The sequence below is a fragment of the Protopterus annectens genome, chromosome 13.part0, assembly GCF_019279795.1.
Source record: "Protopterus annectens isolate FY-2018-M chromosome 13.part0, PAN1.0, whole genome shotgun sequence".
Classification (NCBI taxonomy): domain Eukaryota; kingdom Metazoa; phylum Chordata; order Ceratodontiformes; family Protopteridae; genus Protopterus; species Protopterus annectens.
This window is the reverse complement of record NC_056747.1, coordinates 183282501-183304651: the sequence shown is the minus strand read 5'-3', so window position 1 is coordinate 183304651 and position 22151 is coordinate 183282501. Positions and strand designations below refer to the sequence as shown.

General features: G+C 41.1%; 1 protein-coding gene across 1 annotated transcript in view; it reads right to left on the bottom strand.

The window, feature by feature from the left end:
• Nucleotides 1-469: 469 nt before the first annotated feature.
• Nucleotides 470-22151, bottom strand: part of PIK3R2 (phosphoinositide-3-kinase regulatory subunit 2) — a 1862656-nt gene continuing 1840974 nt past the window's right edge. The window contains exon 16 of the mRNA XM_044090759.1: nt 470-1152. Coding sequence (XP_043946694.1) covers nt 963-1152 — 190 coding nt within the window. The 3' untranslated portion in view covers nt 470-962. The remainder of the gene's footprint in view (nt 1153-22151) is intronic.

Sequence of the window (22151 nt, the reverse complement as noted above, 5' to 3'; positions counted from 1 at the left end):
TAATGGACTGGAGTCCTGAAGAAGGAAGCAGGACTTTGATCTGTTGCTCAATCTCGGTTTGGTTATATGCACTATACATGAGCACTTCAGTAGCTGAAACACTTGGGTACTAGACAAGTCATATGCTTTAAGCATACCAGTTAGTAGGCAGCTCCTATGGTTTTATGTGAAAAGATCAGTCATCCCCTTAATCTGTCAGTGAATTTCAGAGTCTGTGTACATGAATAGAAAAATGTATGGTTGGCACATACTTTGTTTCTGTCAGTGTACGGAACAGTTACACCAATACCTTGATTAAGTTACAATACAAAATAAAATCAAATCCTCCGAAAATCCCTCTTCAACAGCGAAGACCTTCACTGCACCTAAGGTTTACTCAACACTTGCCAGCATTAACAGGTATTAATGTACAGAACAGTGCATTAATTACTCTCTCAAATGATAGGATAGACAGCACAGGCCATGCATATAAAACAGACTCTAGATGATGTATTTTCTCAAGTGATACAATTATATTACAGTACCCATTTCACTTACAAGATTAATCAAGAAACTAAAAAGCAGCTACTCTGGTCTAATATAATGCAGCAAATGCATAAAGCTAACAATTTCCATTACGGAAATGCATGTCTAAAGTTCTTCTGATTTTATGCATTTCAACTCAGGGAGCACTAAAATAATTCCTCCTTATACCAGCAAGGAAAACAAACTCCGTTACATAGCACTCAGTATGGCCACTGTTTGCAGCGGCAGAACTCTGCACTGTCTCAGAGACAAACCACTTGTGCTACACTGATGAATAAAAAAGCCATACATGTCTCCAGATGGCTGCCTGCAGGTTTTGATCTTGCTGTCAGAGTCTTTCATGTCAGGAAAATGCTGAGCTGAAAAGGGACACACCACGGACAGTTACAAGTGCACAGTTGAGACCATTTCTATATCTGGTGTCCAAGACATGAAGCTCATCTGGGGGATTGCGAAAGGACGGGATAAGCAAGCTTCACATTCATGTTATCATTGTGCTGTACCAGCGAGTTGTGCATGTAGTGCAAAACAAGATCTTTCAGAGAGGCGTACAGGTGGTAGGGTTCTGCAAAGCCATATCCTGTAGCCATCTTGTGAATCACACAGTGCTTAACGTCAGAATCCACACTAAGAAATAATGAATAAAAATAAATTAGAAAGCTCGTCACAACAAAACGTTTAACTACATAATGCCAAATTACCTTCACTGTACTTAAACAAGTTTGAGATTGAACTCCTTCATTTCTAAGCAGCAAAACATACATTAAATCTTAATGTGTACTGGCTCATCTCTTTTTTTTTTATTTTTCAGTAAAATACTTCCTTCTTTGTTACAGTGATTCTGTCAAACCATTTTCATTCCTTAAGACCTACATAACATTCCTAAAAGTACAAAGAAAATGCAATTTGATTAAAAGCATAGTTAAAAAAAAAAAAAAAAAAAAAAAAAAAGCATTTTGTTAACAAAAACACAAATATCAGCAATATTCCTCCTCAACTAACCCTCTCATATGCTCATAGGTGGTTACCGGGCTATCTGCCCAAGAGCAATTTTAGGCCTAGGCAAGCTTACCATAAATTTACCAAACTATTGCTGAAGTGTTAATACCCAAGAAATTTTAAAAGTTACAATATAGGCTTGTACACATCAAGTGTTCACAGTCTGTTCCTGTCCATGTCTATGTGGCACATCTTATAACCAAAGGTTTCACATCCAGGAAGAAAGAGGTCATCAGCCCTCTCTACTCAATATAAAGCCCCATTTGGCATGTACCTGACCAGACACATACAACAGCTGGAGAGGCCACAAAGGTACCTCACAAAAAGAATCCTAGGCCTTGCACACGTCCTACATGGACAGACTCAAGAAACTTCAGCTGTTCTCAGTCTCTTACCGTCTACTTAGAGGTGATCTCTGCTTGACTTACAAATCCATGTCTGACCCAGTCCTACTTGAAATGCTACAGCTAAAGAAATGCCAGTCCCCCAGCGCCACACGTTCCAGAAATCATAACCACAATTAACACAACATGCTGGAGGGACAGGTTCATCTCCCAAAGACTGCACACACTCTGGAATAGGCTTCTCATTTATGCCAAGCATAGCACCTCACTGGCCCTCTTCAAGGGAAATCTTGATGAGTGGATGGGTAACAAAGTTAACTCCAGGGATCATTCTAGTTGCACTACTGGATATGGGCACTGTGAACCAACATCAGGTGACACGGTGCCTGGGCAATTTTTTTTTTTTAAGTAGGCTTGTAAAGGCTCCAGGGCCATTAGCGTAGTACACACCTATGAACCTATGGGTACATTTGCCATTTTCCTTCAGTCCCCAAAAGTGGCCACCCATCCCTGGATTCTACCTCTACTCCAACTTCTGTGATCAAGAACAATCACTTATTGGACACAACTAGTAATGTGATCAAGAAAAGTTGACTTTATTTGCAGATGACATTATTTTATACTTAATAAATCCAGAAAAAAAACATTGCAGTGTTGTGGAACATTTTGAGACAGTTTCAAGTCTTTTCAGAGTATTAAATTAATGAAGATTAAAAAGTACAGTTGTGCAAGTAAACGTACCGTTACAGTAGATGTTCAAATGGTCATTGCTGCAGTAAGCTTAGCTATAAGGTTCAGTCAAGGATATAACAGCCAGCAGACTTCCAAAGCTTCAGGGCACCTTCCATTTGCCTAAACAGTCAATCAGCTAGAGCTGAGCTAAGACTGGCATGGACACCAAGCCTTTCTGTGCTTTCATGTCAAGAGAGAGAGGGAGGCCGAGTCAACTTGGCATAAACAACACACACACAAAACAAACATAATACACAAGGGGAATGGAGGGTGGGAGGAGTTACTGCAGAAGTGATCATATGACTTCTGCACTAATCCAGGCTGATTTTTCTGTCCTTCCTTGTTCTTAAAACCAATATATCTCTTCCCTTACTAAATTCTAACATCCAAACTACCCCTTCTATCACAGAATTCCAATTTCTCCCCACCTACCTCAAGTTCACTACTGCTCCTATCTTTATCTACCTATCTCAAGCTTCCTATAGTTTCATCACATTCCCTCCTTCTTGTACTTTACCTCAATATTGCCTTAACTATCACTGTTTAGAACAAGTGACACTAGCATAGCCTTAGCTATCATTGGTTAGAACAAGCGACACTAGCATAGCCTTAGCCAACACTGGTTAGAACAAGTGACACTAGCATAGCCTTAGCTATCACTGTTTAAAACAAGTGACATTAGCATAGCTTTAGCTATCACTGGTTAGAACAAGTGACACTAGCATAGCCTTAACTATCAATGTTTAGAACAAGTGACACTAGCATAGCCTTAACTATCACTGTTTAGAACAAGTGACACTAGCATAGCCTTAGCTATCACTGTTTAGAACAAGTGACACTAGCATAATCTTAGCTATCACTGTTTAGAACAAGTGACACTAGCATAGCCTTAGCTACCACTTTAACACTAGCATAGTAAGAATCAGCCATATTATTGTTCATATACCATATATGTATCGCACAGATATTTACCTACAAAACCATGATACTGATCTACCGATCAGCCATTTCTCTATGATGGCACAATCTTTTCATGCTAGTTTGTTAGTTTTCTTTTTTCCACTTTATATTACTCTCTCAAATTTTATTATATACATATATATATATATATATATATATATATATATATATATATATATATATATATATATATATATATATAAAACTATTTACTACCTATATTTACCAAAGTTATGCTTTCTTGATTGTTTTCGGTTTCTTGTATTGTTTGTGATGTGTTTTTGTAATGGAACTTTTCTACCCAGGCCTCTGCTGCCAAAGGGCCAATGACCCAGTCTGACATCCCTGGTAAACAAATGCAAAATAAAATAAATGACCATCTACTGTTATGGTAAGTTTATATACACACCTGTACTATTTTCATTATATTGATCACTGTACAGTAATCTTGGGGGATTCCTTCTGAATCTTCAGAAGTACTCTGGATATCAGTGGAAAGGGTGGAAAAGCATACAAACATTCTTGTCCAAGGAAGGAAAAAGGCACCTGTCTTCCAGGCCTTCTTGCATGGAGTCATAAAGCAGAATTTTGCCAGCTAACTGTTCACAGTGGAAAGGGTGGAAAAGCATATAGAAACATTCTTGTCCAAGGAAAGGAAAATACACCTGTCTTCCATGCCTTCTTGCATGGATTCCTAGAGCAGAATTTTGCCAGTTGACTGTTCACAGAGAAGGCACAATATATGTCTATTCGAGGACCCCACCCCCCACAGATGGATCAAATTTCAGAAGACCCCCTGAGCAGCTTTCCATTTGTGAGAGTCTACCCTTGTCCTACTTAGTCTCCCACACAGTTTTGGTCTGACAAAATGTAGGATGCCTGTAGAGTGAGACTGTACTGTGAAGCTATACCTCAAGCTAACATGGATAGTCTGTAAAGAGGGTATGACCTGGTTTGCTATGTACCACATGACTGTGGTATCCTCTGTAACAACCTCAACAGTTCCACAGAGCTAAAACAGGATTCAGGGAGTTAAGTGCCATGATCAGGGCAAGCATGTATTACATACTTATGTTTGTCCTTGGTGTCCCACACACCTTGCACTCTTCTCTCTCCTGAAACTGCTCCCCAAGCAATGTCTAAGGAGTCTGTGATGACAGACTGCTTTGGAGCAGGGAGGCAGAAAGGGAGACCTGGGTTTTCAGAAATTTGCTGTCCCCACAAAGTGATGTCTCTTTTTGACAAAATCCAGCACTGAGATTTGAAAAGACAAAGGATGTTAGTGCTGATATATATATATATATATATATATATATATATCCATTTTTTTTCCTGTGAAAACAAAGCTCTTTGAACTGAAGTGTCTTGACACCACAGGAACACAATCCTGTGTGACACAGTCAAAAAAATACTTTTGAATATTCTCTTGGAATCCCAGCTTGTGTAAGAGACTCTCACTCAAGTGTGGGATTCCTGACTCTCTGAAAAAAAAACTCTGCAAAGACGAGCAAGTTGTGAAAATATGGATACCCTATAGCCTGCAATGAGCTAAACTTGAACTGGACACTTTGTGAACATTCTTGGTGCAGAGGATAGTCTAAAGGGTAAAGCAGAGAACTGATGTGATTCAGATAAACAAAACCTTAAGAAACGCCTGTAGTCTGGCTTAGTAGGAATGTGATGCTAGACCTCTTCTAAAATCTAGTGTTATCAGGAAACTTAAATGAGGAAGAGGAGGTAACATGTTGTGAAGTGTCAGCATTTTGAACTTGGGCACTATCACAAACAGTTTCACGAAAGAAAAGATCCAAGACTGGTATCCAAGCATGTTCTTTCTTTGGCACTAAAAGCATCACTGAATAAAAAGCTTTTCCAACCTGGGAAGGGGGGCATTGGCAGAGGGAATACAGAAATCTGGTCTGGTGGTTGAGGAATTACCCCCTGGAAAGGAGGGATTTCCTCTCACTGCCATTGGAAACTTGATGAATGACCTTCAGAACCCATTTGCCTAAAGTGATCTGCTGCCAAACAGAAAAGTGAAGATTCAAACTTTTCAGAAGGGAAAAGGGACTGCAAGGGTGGGGGGAACAATGTCCCCTAAATAGTCATTCTGACTTGAACTTTTCTTGGTTTGGAGGTTGGTTCCTGAATTCTTTTTTGGAACCGCTCTGCCATTTTCTCTTAAAACGACTGTTTACCCACATTTTGGTGATGCTGTTTATTTTTTTGATGAAACTGAATAAAGAGTTAGAGAATCCCTCAGAAAACTTGGAAAAGAAAGGCTAACAAAATCTTAAGAAACTGCCTGTATCAACTTACCCCTTTTATCATACTTTTTGATCTCTGCAGCAGAGGAATCAAAAATTAAATCTCTGTCAAAAGAACTTAAAATTTAATTTTTCAGATCACCTGGGAGTATTGGAAAATTCAGATAGGCAAACCTCCTCAAAACAGTACCAATGACCACAGCCAGGGAAGAAGTATCAGCGGAGTCATACATACACTGTAACTAATGAGTTATGACCCAAGAAACAAAAGAAACCAAATTATTTAAAACATCTGTTTCCTCACAAGAAGAATCTGTAAACAAAGCATTCCTCACACTTTTACAATTAGTCAGCATAAACTTTAACACATGAGCCTGCCAATTCAAAATTCTGAAAATCAAAGTTGCAGAAAGCACACTAGCATAATTGTCAATCTACTTATCCTTGTCAGAAAGAGGAGGACTGGAATTAACCAAATGTTTAGCAGCTTTAAGATTAACTGAAGCTACAGATGAGGTATTCCCTTGCAGTGACCAAAGTCTGAGTGGACCAGCTTGGACATAGCGCTATATATATATATAGATCCATTTTTTTTCCTGTGACCGAGAAAACGTTAGACATTCTATCTGCCTTTTTAGGGGCAGCAGGCTGACCAGCAGGAAAACTGTAGGCAGTAATGCACACGTCCTCCAAAGCTGACAGAGCTGGAGAAACAGGTGTAACAGCTCATAGTTTTTCCCGAGGGTCTGAGAAACCCTCAGTGTTCTCCCACTGAAAACACTGGCACATTCTGGAAACAGTCTCGGAGAAAGGACAGACAAGAGTGCCTCCTCTTTGCCCACTGAGGGGACCTTGACAACCACAGAGAATGTGGCTAACCCCGAGTACATAGTGCCTCTAGATACTACACCAGAGGGATACAGTAGAAAAGATGAATGGTCTAAGGAATAAGCTATGGCCAAAGAAGGGTCACTCACTACTTGCAGCTGAGGCAAACTGCTAACCTGCTCTGGTGACAAAGGATGTTTGCTTAAAGTTTTTTTTTTTGTGTGTGGCTGGAAGAAGGACCGATTTTGGGCCAGGTAATTTGTTCCATGGTCAAATAAAAAATGGTGCCTTTTTCCTGTGGAAAATAAACAGCTGATAAAAATTTGAAGTCTTTAAAACTCACTTTTTTCACACCAAAAAAACAGTAAAAAGCACTATAAAACACTTTACCAACACCAAAAAGTAAACAATTTCTCTGTGGAATAAAAATGGTCTTCAATTACTTTAAAGGACATTTAAACTTGACAAATGACATGCTCCTTTCTGTCTGAAAGTACATGCATTTCTCATGACAGTCTGTTTAAACAGAAACCTCTAGCTTAAAAATAACTTTCCTAAGCAGGAAAGTACAATAAAACACACGCTTTTTTTTTATGTGGAAGTTTCCTCCCCAAAGGGAACTTACCTACCCAGGAAAGGAACTGCACAAGCCAACCATTGATCCTCAAAAGCACACAATGCACCTATCTCCAACAGCAGGAAACTTCCTAAGAGCTTGAAGCCCAAACCTGCCTTTTTGGTCACCTCAGTTTGAGCTGACAGTGTGGGTGCCTGGAAGGTGCTCTGGAGCTTTGGAAGTTGTCCGGCTGTTATATCCTTGGCAGGCTATAACCCATAGAGCTAATGCTACTGTAGCAGTGATCAATATGATGAACATTTTATGTTATAGCCATAAATTATGTACCCACACATGAACTGGTTCAGCAATGCCCATATTTATGGAGACATGGTAAGATTATGTAGTTAGCAGTATGGATTTAAAAAGGCTTCTGTTATGGCAGTGGGAAGAGACTAAACAAAAGATACAAAAACGGAGAAGCAGGAAGCTTTGGTTTATAGATTTGGACAATAAGATACAAGCACTGAAAATGTTTCAATCCCTTTTGCATACAGGTCAGGCATATTTTTTTTATCAACCAGGGGAGAAATTGTGGACAATAATTAATAAAGAGTTGGAGGAATTCATTTGAGAGAGGGAGTGGACAAGAGTTAACTGAGAAGTTGATCCTTCCAACAGAACAATGTGGTTTATGATTACCTGCTTTGAAGGGATATTTTAGAGCAATGCAGTTAAAGCTTGTTATACGTAACACAAGCAGAAGGTTGTAATTCAAACTGATGAAGGGGTCGTTAAAAAAGAATGAGAGAGTGGGATTTTGGATGCAGATCCTTAAGAAGACCACCACCCACCATACAGAATATTACATTGATAAAGTTGTAGTAAGTATTCTGAGAACTATGCCAACACGATAATGGAAAAAGGAGATTCTGCCAAAAGGGAGGACTTCAATTAGAGCTACAGAAAAAAATAGGGTCAAGACATTTGGACTGCAGGTTAGAAACTGCCTTCCTTACCAGGGATTGACAGAGTATAGGCAAAGAGAAAGGGATACAGGAGTTCCTAAGTGAAAGACCTACTTTGGTGGGGTTTTTAGACAACTCAAGAACAAAAGCTGTAGTCATAAAGGGATAAGTAGTATGATACATAAAATACTGTTAACTACAAGGATAGATTAGAGGATGTTAAAAAGACTGGGAAAGCAATTTACAAAAGAACAATGAGAGAGCATATGTACAGCTCCCAAGTATGCAGCAAAGTCCAGAAGGATTAGCAAGTCTTTACATATGTATTGTTACATAAGCAGGCTTCAAAGACGTTTCTTCTTCACGTAGACAGCAAATGTTGGAGCTGTGATGTGCAAATGGTTGTTTCAAAGGAAATGATTCTTTTGAGCTGGGACACAAGATCTGAAGTGTCTAGAAATATTATGTTAAATTCTATAGGCTGGAAAAAAAACAATTACAAGAAAATGCAAATCAAATTCTAAATCAACTGTGCATCATGTACTGAATATTGTTAGAAAGACAAAAGAACTGAAGTGGGACCTTTAGAAAAGAGAAGGAACAGATGACATATAATGAAACGGTACTTGTAGGAACAATACATGCAGAATAATGTTCAGGAGGAGGACTGGGGTTTAGTTAAGCAATTTAAGCAGTGTTGCACAGAAAGACAGCAGTTGCAAAGAAAGAAAACAGGATTGCAATGTCTGTAAATGAAAAAAGTTAACATGTTTTTATTTGCATTTAATGTGTTTTGTCATAAGCGATTATTTAATAAAGTTAAAAAAAACCATAAAAGAACTTTCACTTCTTAGGCCAGATGGTTTAGGATTTTTGCACGAAAATGTTTGCATAGGTATTTCTATACACCAGACAGACCTCAGAGAATTATTTTTTTTAGCTAGACAGCAAATGCTTGAGGTGTGATTGAAAAGGTAGAGGTAATTAGGGCTGTAACAGGTTGGCAGGTTTTAAAAACTACCCCACAGAGTACTCAATGCTTCTAAAACTAAATTAATGTTATTTACCCCCTCTAAAGTTACTTCTTTCGATATAAACAAATTCTCGATTACTAGTCAGAATAACTCACTTCTGGAACTGGTGTTAGAAGCCAAGTTACTTGGGGTCCAAATTGACAGCCAGCTTAATTTCAACGCCCATCTACAATTAAATATCAAAAAAACCCATCAAAAACTAGGTATGCTCTACTGACAAAATGAGTACCTTACAACCACCACTAAAATCACTCTCTCTACTTCCTTTCTTATCCCCTGCCTTCTCTATGGAGCTCCACTCCTAACTAATCTTCAGTCCTCTCTAAAAAAAAACAATTTTCCTCTTGCTACAACAAAATCGCCACGTTCGCTAACAGCCATAAGTCCTCCACCCACCACTGTTCTTCTCTCCAAAAACTAAAATGGCTAGAACTACCCAATCATCTCACCTATACTCAGCTAACTCTTGCCCACAAGCTCATTTTCAACCCCTCTCTCTGTCCCTCCCTGTCTTCTGCCTTTAAGATGCACCTACCTGATAGAGTTTTAAGGTCAATCAATCAAAATCTATTAGAAGTGCACAAACCAACTCGTCCCTCAGGCAAAAACCTACTATCCTATAACCAAGCTCACTACCACCATCCATTCGCACCACCTCTAACCATTATATGTTCAAAAAATCTCTTCACGTACATCTAGTGTCCCAATGGGAATGCTCTTGCTCCCACCCCACATAACTAATACTGGCAATTTTCATCTTCCTTCTCTCTCATGTTTACTCCAGCGATTTTTCCTTATTATTTCCCATAACTCACATTATTATTCCCATGGTATCTACAAAAAATGTACTAGACTGCACCTATTAAGTTTATGCTTCTCAAGTAATAACTACTCTGCATCACTCTGCACTTTTCTTAGCCTATAACACCTCCAAGTTTCATCACTAGCCTGTATTGTTTTAAATGTTTCCTGTACTTTTGAAATTAATTGCTTGTATCTTTTACATTTGTATAATTATCATTAGTAATCTACTGTATGTACCTAGTTTGTTTTTGGAGCTTTTCTCCCCAGGACTCCATTGAAAACGGGTTCATTTTGGCCCAATGGACTATCCTGGTAAACCAACTGCAAATAAATAAAATAAATAAATAAATAAATTTGTCAGAAATGTTGGGAGGTGCAAATGGTAGTAACCAAGAAAATCATTCATTGAGCTGAGCCACAGGCTATGAATTGCTCAACGTAAGGCCTTAGTAAATGCAATGCTACTGGTTGCAAATAAATAAAATAAAAATTTAGTAGAAAGTAGAAATCAAAATCTAAGCAAACTAGCTGAAGTACTGAATAACGTAAAAGAGCTAAAAGAACTGGAGATGGATCTTTAGAAAAGGGTAGGAGCAAAACACAAATAAATGCAATTTGTGGGAACACATGCAGAATAATGTTCAGGAGGAGGAGTGAGGTTTAAGGGAAGGCAGGAATTGAGCAATTTAAACAATGCTGGAGTGCAGCATGAAAACAACTAGAATTACTTCTGGAAAAGAAAATAAACCATAGTGATATGTCTGTACCTAATACTGTTGCACTGTGCCTTAATAAAGATGTTAAAAAAAAGTACAGTTTTGTACCTACCATAAATGTAGATGTTCGAGTGTATACCCTGCTGCAGTCATCACACTTGGGTTATCCTGCCGTCAGGCGGTCCCGCAGTCGGCCCGAATTCCAAAGTCTTGGTCTGGCGTCGGTTGCTGTCGCTTATGTCAGAGCGTCAGGGGTATACCAGAGGCATTCAACGCCATTTTCTTCAGTTTTTCTTGCCCCAGATGTCAGGTGCCCCTAATAGGTAGGTAAAAGATATATATACAGCTATATGGAAAAAAGTAAAACAAAACCCTTAGGCACAAGCAAGTACACCACAGAGGTAGTATAGAATAGAGTGGTAGAGATAAGTTCAGCTAGATCAGAGGGGATGGAGGGAGGGCAACCTGGACTGCAGCAGGGTATACACATTCGAACATCTACATTCATGGTAGGTACAAAACTGTACTATGTTCATCGTGTTACCCTGCTGCAGTCATTACACTTGGGTAGAATCCTAAAGCTAAGGATGGGCGGTGGAGTCAAATAGGGTTAGAGGAGGCTAGAAGGCCCTGCAAAACTGCAGTGGCGAAGCCAGCTCTAGTCTTAGAGTAAAAGTGGTAAGTGATAATGTTTGGTGAAGGTGTGTACTGAACTCCAAGTTGCAGCTTCAAGAATATCCTTGGCTGGCACCCCCCTGAGGAAGGCTGTAGATGCAGCTGCTGCCCTGGTAGAGTGGGGCCTTATGGTAGCAGGAACTGGTTTTCCATGGTGGGTGTAGCAAAAATGTATGCAATGTCCTATCCATTTGGAAATGGTTTGTTTTGAGATAGCCTTTCCTTGTGATGCTGTAGCATAGGATACAAAAAGCTGGTCAGATTTTCTGAAAACCTTAGTTTTATCCAAGTAGTAATGTAGTTGCCTGTGAATGTCCAAGGAATGCAGGAGTCTTTCTCCTTTGTTCGGTGGATTTGGAAAGAAAGTGGGTAAATGGATGGTTTGATTTAGAGCCACACTGGATACCACCTTAGGCATAAAGGAGGGGTTAGTTCATAGAGAAACTCTGTCTTGATGAAAAATGAGGAAAGGCTCTACTGCCATAAGTGCCTGAAGTTCTGAAACTCTTCTAGCTGAAGTGATTGCTAGCAGCAGGGCAGTCTTCCATGATATAAACTTTAAGTCAGCTGAGAAAGCTGGCTCAAAAGGAGGTAGCGTGAGTTTTTCCAGAACAAAGTTGAGGTCCCAAGTAGGTGTTGGTGCTCTCCTGGGAGGCCTAATGTTCTTGGCCCCTCTGAGAAACTGCCTTAAGAGTGGATGTGAAAATAAGGGAGGATCCGTGTTGTAGTGAGCAGAAATGGCTGAGGCGTGGATTTTAATAGATGAAAAAGAAAGCCCTTTGTGCAACATCTCAGTTAGATATTGCAGAATCTGAGGTATGTCAGGCTAAAGGGTATTTTGGCCTTTAGCTTGGTTCCAGGCGCAAAACCTTTTCCATTTGTCTGAGTAGGCTTTCCTGGTGCTGGGCCTCCTGGCCTCCAGAACAACTTCCATAACAGCTTGTGAGAGAGGAGCTGGCGAGTTGCTTAGGTGATCTGCCATGCAGCCAAGTTTAAGGTTTTGAGCTGGCTGTGTAGAATCTGACTGTCTTGCTGTGTGAGCAGGTGGGTAATTTGTGGTAGAATCCATGGTGGGCCCTGGGCCATATTCCTTAATAGTGGGTACCAGTGCTGGCATGGCCAGTCTGGAGCAATGAGCATCATTCCGGGTCTCTCCATCCTGACTTTCAGTAGCACCTTTGTGAGAAGGGGTAGTGGAGGAAAGGCATATACTGTTAGCATTTTGCAACTGAATGAGAGTGCGTCCACTTTCCAAGCTTGATGGTGAAAAGTCCTTGTGCAAAACTTTGTTAGCTGATAGTTTTGAGGGCTGGCAAACAGGTCTATGTCTGGGAGCCCCCATTTTTGAGTTATCATTGCGAATACTTGTGGATCCAGTTTCCACTCGTGGGGATCCATGATGTTTCTGCTTAGGTTGTCTGCCAATGTGTTCTTTTTTCCTGGCAGGAATTGAGCTTGTAACTGAACTTGGTAAGCCAGTGCTGTGTTCCACAAGGTCATTGCTTGCCTGCATAGAGGGTACGAGTGTCTACCCCCTTGTTTGTTTATGTACCACATTACTGTGGTGTTGTCTGTCCTTATGATAAGCTGTCCTGGATGCAAGAGGTCCTTGAAGGCTATCAGAGCATTTTGTACAGCTAGCATTTCTTTTTGATTGATGTGCAGATTCCTTTGATCTGCTGTCCATAAGCCTTGAACGCACAGTCCTGCCATGTGTGCACCCCAGGCATAGTCCGATGCATCTGTTGTCATAGTTTGCCTGGCTGGAGGTAGGGTGAAATGCTGACCCTTGTTGAGGTGACAAGCCTGTGACCACCATAGAAACTCCTGTTGAAGGTAGGGAATGAGATTTATCATTGTTTCCAAGCTGTGGCTGTGTTGAGTCCATACGCTTTTTAGGTACCATTGTAATTTCCTCATATGCAGTTTTGCAAATGGTATTAGTAGTATGCAAGATGCCATGAAGCCCAAGGCCTGCAGCATTTTTCTTGCAGGGAGTTGGGTCTTTGTTGCCATTGTTCTGAAGTATTGAGTTAATTGTAGTTGTTTGTCTGGCGTCAGATAAGCCATCTGGGCCATTGTATTCAAGCTGGCACCCAGGAATGTCATAATTTGTGAGGGCACTAGTTTTGATTTCTTTTTGTTTACTGTGTACCCTAGGCAACTTAGATGATGTCCAAAAGCCAGGTGTTGTCAGAGAATGTCCTTGCTTTCTGCTTGGATGAGACAGTCGTCCAGGTATGGGTATATCTGAATTCCCCTCTGTCTGCAGTATGCAATTACTGGTGCCAGGCATTTTGTGAAGACCCTGGGCGCAGTACATAAGCCAAAGGGCAGTGCAGAGAATTGGTAACGGGTTGAACCTGCAATGAAACGGAGGTATCTTCTACAATTTTGTCTGATAGGGACATGCAGGTATGCCTCCTTGAGGTCCAACGTTACTAGCCAAGCTTTCTTGCCCAATATGGGAAGAAGCTGCTGTAGTGTTAGCATCTTGAATTTGGGTACTTGCAAGATTGTGTTTAAAATTGAAAGGTCCAGAATGGGTCTCCAAGCATTGTCCTTTCTGGGGACTAGAAAGAGCCTTGAGTAAAATCCTTGGCCTTGCTCCTGTGTAGGTACCAGTTGAATGGCTCTCATGTCCATGAGAGCTGTAATTTGTTTTTGTGCCTCTGCCCATTGATTTTGTGGCAGGTTTGGCATTCCTTTAAATCATTGGCAAGGTGTGGAAATGGAATCTGTATCCGTGTGAGAATGTCTAGGACCCATTTGTCCTTTGTGACGATGTGCCAGTTGTCTGCAAAAAGTGCTAATTTTCCTCCCAAGGGAGCTGCCAAAAGGGTTTTGCTTGGCAGTTTGAGGTTTAAGTCATTGTGTTTGCCTTCTTATGGCTTGGGACCTGTCTTCTCCTCCCTTCTGTGTTGTAGTGCCCCATTGGCGAGGTTTGTAAGGGATTTGTGCTTGTCCTCTGCCCCTTGGGCGTCGTCTGTCAGAAGCTGGAAAGGACCAATTTTTAGTTGGCCAATTTCTGCTGAAGCGTGGGGGCTGTACCTGTAAGAAATCTTTGACAGTCTGCATAGATTTTGTCTTATCCTCCATTTTCTTTAAAACCTCTTCTGCTTTAACCCCAAATAAAACATCCTGCTGTAAGGGTGCATCCAGTAACTTTGCTTTAACATGATCAGGCAGAGATTGTTCCTTTAGCCAAGCATGCCTATGCATAACAGACCCAGTAACAGCTGCTCTGGAGGAAGCTCCCAAGGCATCAAAACCACATTGTAAAGTATGTTTGCCCACCTGTTCAGCTGCATGCAACAGATCTTGCATTTCCTTGAATTCAGACTGTTGAGGGTGCGTGCCCATCTTTTGTTTTATTTGAGACATTAGGAATTGCTAGTATTTAAGCATGTGAAATTGACAATTTAGTGCTCTCATAGCTAGAGTAGTTGAGGTGTAAACCTTCTTCCCCCACCTATCTAGTGCTCTGGAGTCCCTTTCTGAGGGTACAGGATTTTTAGCCATAGAAGCCTTAGCCCCTTTGGGACCCTGGGAGATTGTCTCTGGATCAGCAGCAGGGCTTTTGTAAAGGAATTTGTGAGTCAGGCACTCTATAGTATCTATCTGGTTTGGCTGGAGCAGTAGGCAGAGAATCTGGATTTAGACTAGATTCTAAGAAAACATCATCCACTATGTCCAAAACTGGGGGGATAGCAAGTGGTCTGTGCTGGGGGAGTAAAAGAAACTCTCGGAGCCTTTTCTTTGAGTCAGAGTAGTCCTGACCTTCCCAGTGGAAATGTTCCCTCATGGTGTGTAAGGTTTCCGCAAAGGAGTAGTCTTCAGGGTGAGAAGCTGAGGGAATGGAGTCTTCAGCATCAGAAACTTCATAAGGGGGAAAGAAGTAATCCTGTTCCTCAGAGGAGCCTGAGGAAACAGACACCTGATCAGAGGAGGCATAATCCTCCTCTTGTCTAGGCCTTTTGTCAGGGGAGGGGGTTGGGAACCCCTGATCAAAGAAATCAAACCATCAGCCATTTTAAGCATCTGTTTCTTAGGCATAGGGCCTTGACCTGGAGACTGAAGTGTAGGCTTTTTTGGTTTTAGAGGAGTCTTAAGCTTAGCATAAGATTTTATGGTGAGGGTAGTCGGTCTGAAGACACCTTCAGAAACTGAAGGTGTTTCTGCAGCACCGGCTTCCCCTACTGCAATGTCGTCGGTAGGGCCTAAGGAAAATGGCTGCAGCGGCCTAGAAATCTCTGCTAGGGGATCTGATGCAGTCTGGGGATCCAATTCAGCGGTAGCCAGGGGCTGCGTAGGCGCCTCAATGAAAACCGGAGAACCGGCGACCGGGCCAGCCGAGGCCTCGGAGTCTGGCTTGGATCTAGGCTGCCTGTCCTTATCCTTGCGTTTTTTATGCACACTGGTAGTCGGTTGCTCCGACGGCATAGTGTAATTAAATTTTCTACCGAAGTAGTGTCGTGCAAAATCAAAGCGACGCTTTATAGTTCGCTTATTGAACCTAGCACAAAACCGACAACCAGTGACGTCGTGGTCTGGGCCTAGGCAAGGTATACAAAAAGAATGAAAGTCCTTATGAGGTATTTGCTTCCCACAAGAAATGCAATTGTTAACTTTTTCTGACATTGGACTGAGGCAAGAAAAGGTTCCCCAAAGGGGTACTTAGCTTTGAAGACTTCGGACTGAAACTCGATTCGAAGATCTCAGGTGTCGGCCGACTGGCACTTGCGAACTGCTTCTGCTTCGGGCACCGCGTGGCAAGAAAGACTGAAGAAAATGGCGTTGGATGCCTCTGATATACCCCTGGCGCTCTGACATAAGGGAAGAAGCGACAGCAACAGACGCCGGACCAAGACTTTGGAATTTGGGCCGACTGCGGGATCGCCTGACGGCAGGATAACCCAAGTGTGATGACTGCAGCAGGGTAACACGATGAACATCTCACTTCTTGGCTTTATTTAATTCCAATATTCAGAGTTTAAATTATAATACAAAAGATTTCGAACACTGTTTGAGAGGAAAACATTGCCCTGGAGTAATTACTGAAACTTGGCTCCAAACTGTGACCTAGAAAACAGCCTTGATTATTACTATTATTAGACCCTATTTGCTAAAAGGAAGATGGTGTCACAATACACGTGAAACAGTCACCTGACATGTACTACATTCCCCAGCAGTTTATTAACAATCAGGTACCTTTGTTAACTTTATGTTTGATACACAGGGATATTTTACATATCTGCAGCACTGGTCTCAAATCAGATGAACATGTGGGTTGCATGAGGACTAACACACTCGGCAAACAGCCACAACCTCCAAAAAAGAAAGGTATTCAATTAAGCTAGGAATGTAGTGTAGTAGCTTCCTTTACCCAGAATTAGACTGATATGAGGGCTGTTTGAGATCCTTGATCTAAAAAAAACCCCAAATAAATCACAAATGTTTTGCCAACTGTCTAGAAGAATATCTTAAATATGATGATGGTGTAGACGTATTAATTAGTGGTGATTTAATGATTGGTCATGGGCTGATAAGAGATTTCCCTTTTAGTTTAATGCATGCGTTCTTTGGTGGGCAGCTCAGACTCTGGAAGACTGGCTGCCTGTTATATATCCCTGAAAGGATATAATCTATACAGCTAAAGGCGACAGTAGCAGTGATACGTGACGAACATCCATGCTGGTAAAGATATAAGGATGTTTTATGCTGCAATTTCTTCAGCAAGAAGGCAAATGCAATGTAATTTAATGATCTTTTTTCCTGGATAAACACTGGACTAGGTTTTGAACTAACCTCACATTTTTGTTTCTGGTGCTGTGTAGAATCCATTTAGCTCGGCTCTGACTGCTGTAATGCAGAGCAGTTTCTCACATTTTTCACTAACTAAAATGTTCTGCCATGAAATGGCTGGTTTTGACTAGTCCTAATACAGAGAAATGCTGGGAAATTTTATTCAAAAGCTGTAAAAATGTTAACACTGACTCAAGGGTGACATTAGAAATCACAAGAATGTTGACAAAACACGGTACTTTGATTTGTGCCCCCCCCCCCCCCAAAACTTCTTTTTTTTTTGGCTTTTTAAACTGTGGCTGGTAACCTAACACTGCACATAAAAGAAAGGAAACATTGTTCATGAACATGTAGGGGAATATACCATTATCCAACAGTGACCATGCGAGAATGTTGTTTATATATGTATTTGTGTGGTGGTGGTGGACAGAATCTCAAAAATGGTGTGGGATTTTAACAGATAAGCTAAAAAAAGGGGTCAAAGATGAGTTAATGGCAGCAAATTAAAGGAGCAAACAATCAATGGGAACAGGTTAGGCAAACAACCCAGGGTTGTGGCCAAGGGTTTGACAATCAGGCAAAAACAAGCAAGACTAAAGAGTGGCACAAAAGGCAGGGTTTACAAAAAGTTGGAAGACATGAGCCAAGGAGCTGGCTGGATACAGAAGGGCAACGAGCTTACAACTATGGTTTTTGTAATGTGCTCTTAACAAAGCACAATACAAGTAAAGGAATAAAAATAGAACAAATATGGGTAAGAAAATAAAAAAAACTTGGTTAAAATACGAATAATTGTTGTTTGTCTTTCGGCTTTTTCCTGGTAAGGGGTCGCCACAGCGGAACTCTGGTCCACTAATGATTGGCAGATTTTTACGAAATGCCGAGGTGCCAGCTCGACACCCAACCTTCAACGAAGGCACGCCCATTTTCGCACGCGTGTCTTTCGAAAGCTACCCAACCGTGGGGAGGACATGCAGACTCCACACAGAAAGCACTCACAAGCCACCCCGAGAATCGAACGGGAGAACCCTTTGCTGTGAGGTAACAACGCTACCACTGTACCACCGCGGCATTACTTGGTTAAAATAAGAATATGCAAACAAAATATGAAAAACAAAAATTACACGCGAGTCAAATTACAATACATACTGAAGAAAATGAAACTGAATTACTTTGAACAGCAAACTGAAAAACTCAATCATTAAACTAAACAGCTATCAAACTTGGTGAAAAAAACACTGACAAAGACTTGCATAAAACAAAGGCACAAGTAATGTTAAATGTCAAACTTTTGCTGCATTTGGCAACTTGTTACCGTATGATGAAAGATGGTTAAGCAGTTGCATGAGGAGGAGTCTTTGATTAGGCATATTGTTTACACTAACATCTTGTTACATCCCATTCTTGACTGGCATTACATTCTCTCATCCCTTATTAGGAAGTGGCCAACCACTTAGTCTGGGGTGAAGAGAAGGGAATCACTTTCTAAGTCCAGAATCCAAAACATGAAACGTATCCAAGGGTTTGAAAGTCCATCTGGCATGAACTTTAGAAATAATCACTTGCCTGTTAAGTAAAGGGAGACTGCAGCTGCACCCACAGATTTCATCCCAAACAGGTGGTTGTGCACATACACCCTACCCAATAACATGCTCGTGTAACAGGGCAATGACGTCTTGGGTAGAGGATGATGGAATGAAAGCCAACCAGACACTGTAAACTTGGGACTAGGCTCATGTTTTAAGTTCCTCATCTTCTGTCTTTTATGGTCCTAACAAGGGTCTTTGGAAAATACCTAAGGCCAGTCCTCACAGTCGCTTCCAGCCTCCACTGACAACAGGTATCAGCAAATAGTTAAAATCTGCTTATCCAGCAGTCTTGTCGCCAAGATATAATTTGGCTCCACGCACTGACTGTAGCTCTTAATTTGTGATAGATGTGTGACAGTGAATGTAAATAAATAAACACAAAGTGATGTAGTTAGAACTCTTCTGATGTACCTCCCTCACTTTTTCTCTCCATTTTAAGTTTATCACACACCACCTGATGCAGTTAGTTGTCTCAAGATGTATTATTCCCTATAGAAATCGGTTTCAGTTTCCCAGCCCCACACTGCCTTTTTCATTATTGTAGATAACCATGGTATTCAGTGGTTCCTATCCTATTTGAATGGGAGACAACAGTCTGTAATTATGGCAGGGCAAACTGTCCACCCTGCTACCTCTCACCCTCGGTGTCCCTCAGGGCTCTATTCTACGTCCTCACCCTTGGTGTCCCTCAGGGCTCTATTCTAGTTCTTCACCCTTGGTAGCCCTCAGGGCTCTATTCTACGTCCTCACCCTTGGTGTCCCTCAGGGCTCTTTTCTAGTTCCTCACCCTTGGTGGCCCTCAGGGCTCTATTCTAGGTCCTCTACTCTTTCTGTCTTCATCAGCGATCCTCATACTGCCATCCATGATGCAACCTGCATTCAATATGCAGACGATTCTACCATGATCTGTACGGCCTCCTTCCCTTTAGACCTGCAAACCTTAACATAAAACACATTTAACACAGTTGACAAATGGCTCTCTAATCGCCATCTGTTGTTAAATCCCAACAAAACTAAACTGCTCCTCTTTACCCCCAGCAGTAGAACCACCCCATTTTCCTTCTCCATAACATCCAACAACGGTACCTCTACCTCTCCAGGTAACCATACTAAGCTTTTAGGTGTAATAGTGAATAATCTCAAATTTGATCTGCATTTCAATAAAACTATAAAAACCAACAATAAGAAGCTTGGCTCATTATACAGAAGCAAATCTTTTCTAACTCCATTAGCTAGGCCTGCAATCGCCCGCTCACACCTACACTCTACCCTTCTATATGGCCCCCCTATACTCTCCAATTTGAGTAAAACTGCACTTAGTGAGCTCTCTCACTGCTACAACCATACTGCCAGATTTGCCCTAGGCTCAACATGTAGGACACATCACTGTCAAAACCTAGCCTACCTCTGTTCAATCAGCTTATAGTAGCACACAAAATTCTGTACCACCCTGAAAATACTCCGGCACTCAAAAGTATCATAAAGCCATACAGTAATTCAAGGCAACTACGATCATCCAATAAACTGTTGGTCCAAACCCACAAAGCCATTAACTCAGCCGGCGACTCCCTGTTTGACAACGCCATTGGTAAAACTTGGAATTCACTTCCATCTAACCTTACCCTCGAACCTTCTTTAAGTCTCTTCAAAAAAGGCCTCAAACGGTACTTTAAAGAGCACTGGTTTTGTCCCTGTACTAACCCTGATTAATCACTACTTATTCAATGCCTTATTTAAATTAATATTGTACGCATCTCTTGTTCATAATAGCTTGCTGCAACCTGTTGTTTTTGTATACTATTACACATGGTCTATATTGCGAGTACCTACTACAGGGTTTTGTAAATATGTTTGACTCATATCGGTTATGTTCTATCTGTGTTATCTGAAGCTTTTCTCCCCGGGCCTCCGCTGAAAATGGACATATATCCATTCGGACTATCCCGGTCAGAAATATAAAAATATAAACAAATAATAATAGTTGAGATATTAATTTCATTACTATATGTTTATTTTGCATCATTAGTAACTTCAAAAGAACAGTATTTTGGTGAATATTTTAGTTACTTAAAAGTCTTCACCAATATATCCTAAATTCTCTGAAGATATGATTAAATCTTCCGGAGCTGCTCAGAGTTTGGTGACTTTAGCCCGAGATCTACAGTGCATCTGAACAGAAATCCAAGCCATCCACTGAATTCAACTGAAAAATAAGTATATTTATACCTGCATTGTACTTTCTGAACTGTATTTAACTGAACTGCTGCTTTTTCCTGCTGGAACCGTTATTCTGCACTTTGATGTTTGTAATACCTCTGCCTTTTTTAGCATTGACTAGACACAGACTTGCTGAATCTAGACTGTTTGGTATCACTTGAGCACTAAAGCCAGCCATCTTACATTAAGGCAGCCTTCCTGCACCCTTCTGGCAGAAGTGTGTATCCCAGGACCCATTGGAGTTGGAAGTGCTGGAAAAAGGCTCAGTGTTGGTATTTCCTACTGATTAGCCTGTGTTAAAACTGTTTAATTTCGCTTGTATTTAAGCCTCACATTTGTGTGGTGCGCACGCCACAGGGTTTAGTTCTGCCGTATATAGATGCAAAGTCCAGAAAGATAATTTTTTCCTAGATAACTGCTAGGGAACCCTCCTAAACTCCCCTGTGCTCTGCCAGCAATTCAGCTGTGCACTAAGCGTTGTTGCAGTTTTTAACCCTAGCCTTCTACAGAACAGACCCTTTTGTTAATACTAGAACAAAACCTGGTCTAACTATCCCACTCATCTCTAATAAAAAAGGTATAATCTTGCCATAATGGACGGTCAGTTTCCCACCATTTTTCTGGCTAGCCTGATTGACTGACATGGGCTTCCTGAGGCAATGTAGTAATTGCCTCAAGTTTACTGACAACCACTTACTGCTAAAACAAACAAATATAATATGTGAGAGATGTACACACACTATAAATTTGGAATTAATTCTCTCACGTAACAAGACAGACATCAAACAGGTTGTCAGCACACATGCTTCAGCTCTTGCATATAACAAGCACACAACAAAAACTCGCACACGTGGAAGTACTCACTAGAAGCCTATCAAAATATCTGAGACCTTCCAAGAGCAAACCTAAGGCGCACACCCCAGAGCCAACAGAATCCCCTACAAATACACACACACCAATGTTTCAATTAATAAGCCTCTTAAGGCCAAACACCTCAAAATCAGATACAGGCGACTTCATAGTGAGACACACACATCCCCCTCTCCAGGATGAACAAGAAGGTCACGGTTAGCTGCCTGGAAGTTGCCAGGATCTGTCAAATCACACAAGCACTAAAGTCTCTCCACATCAA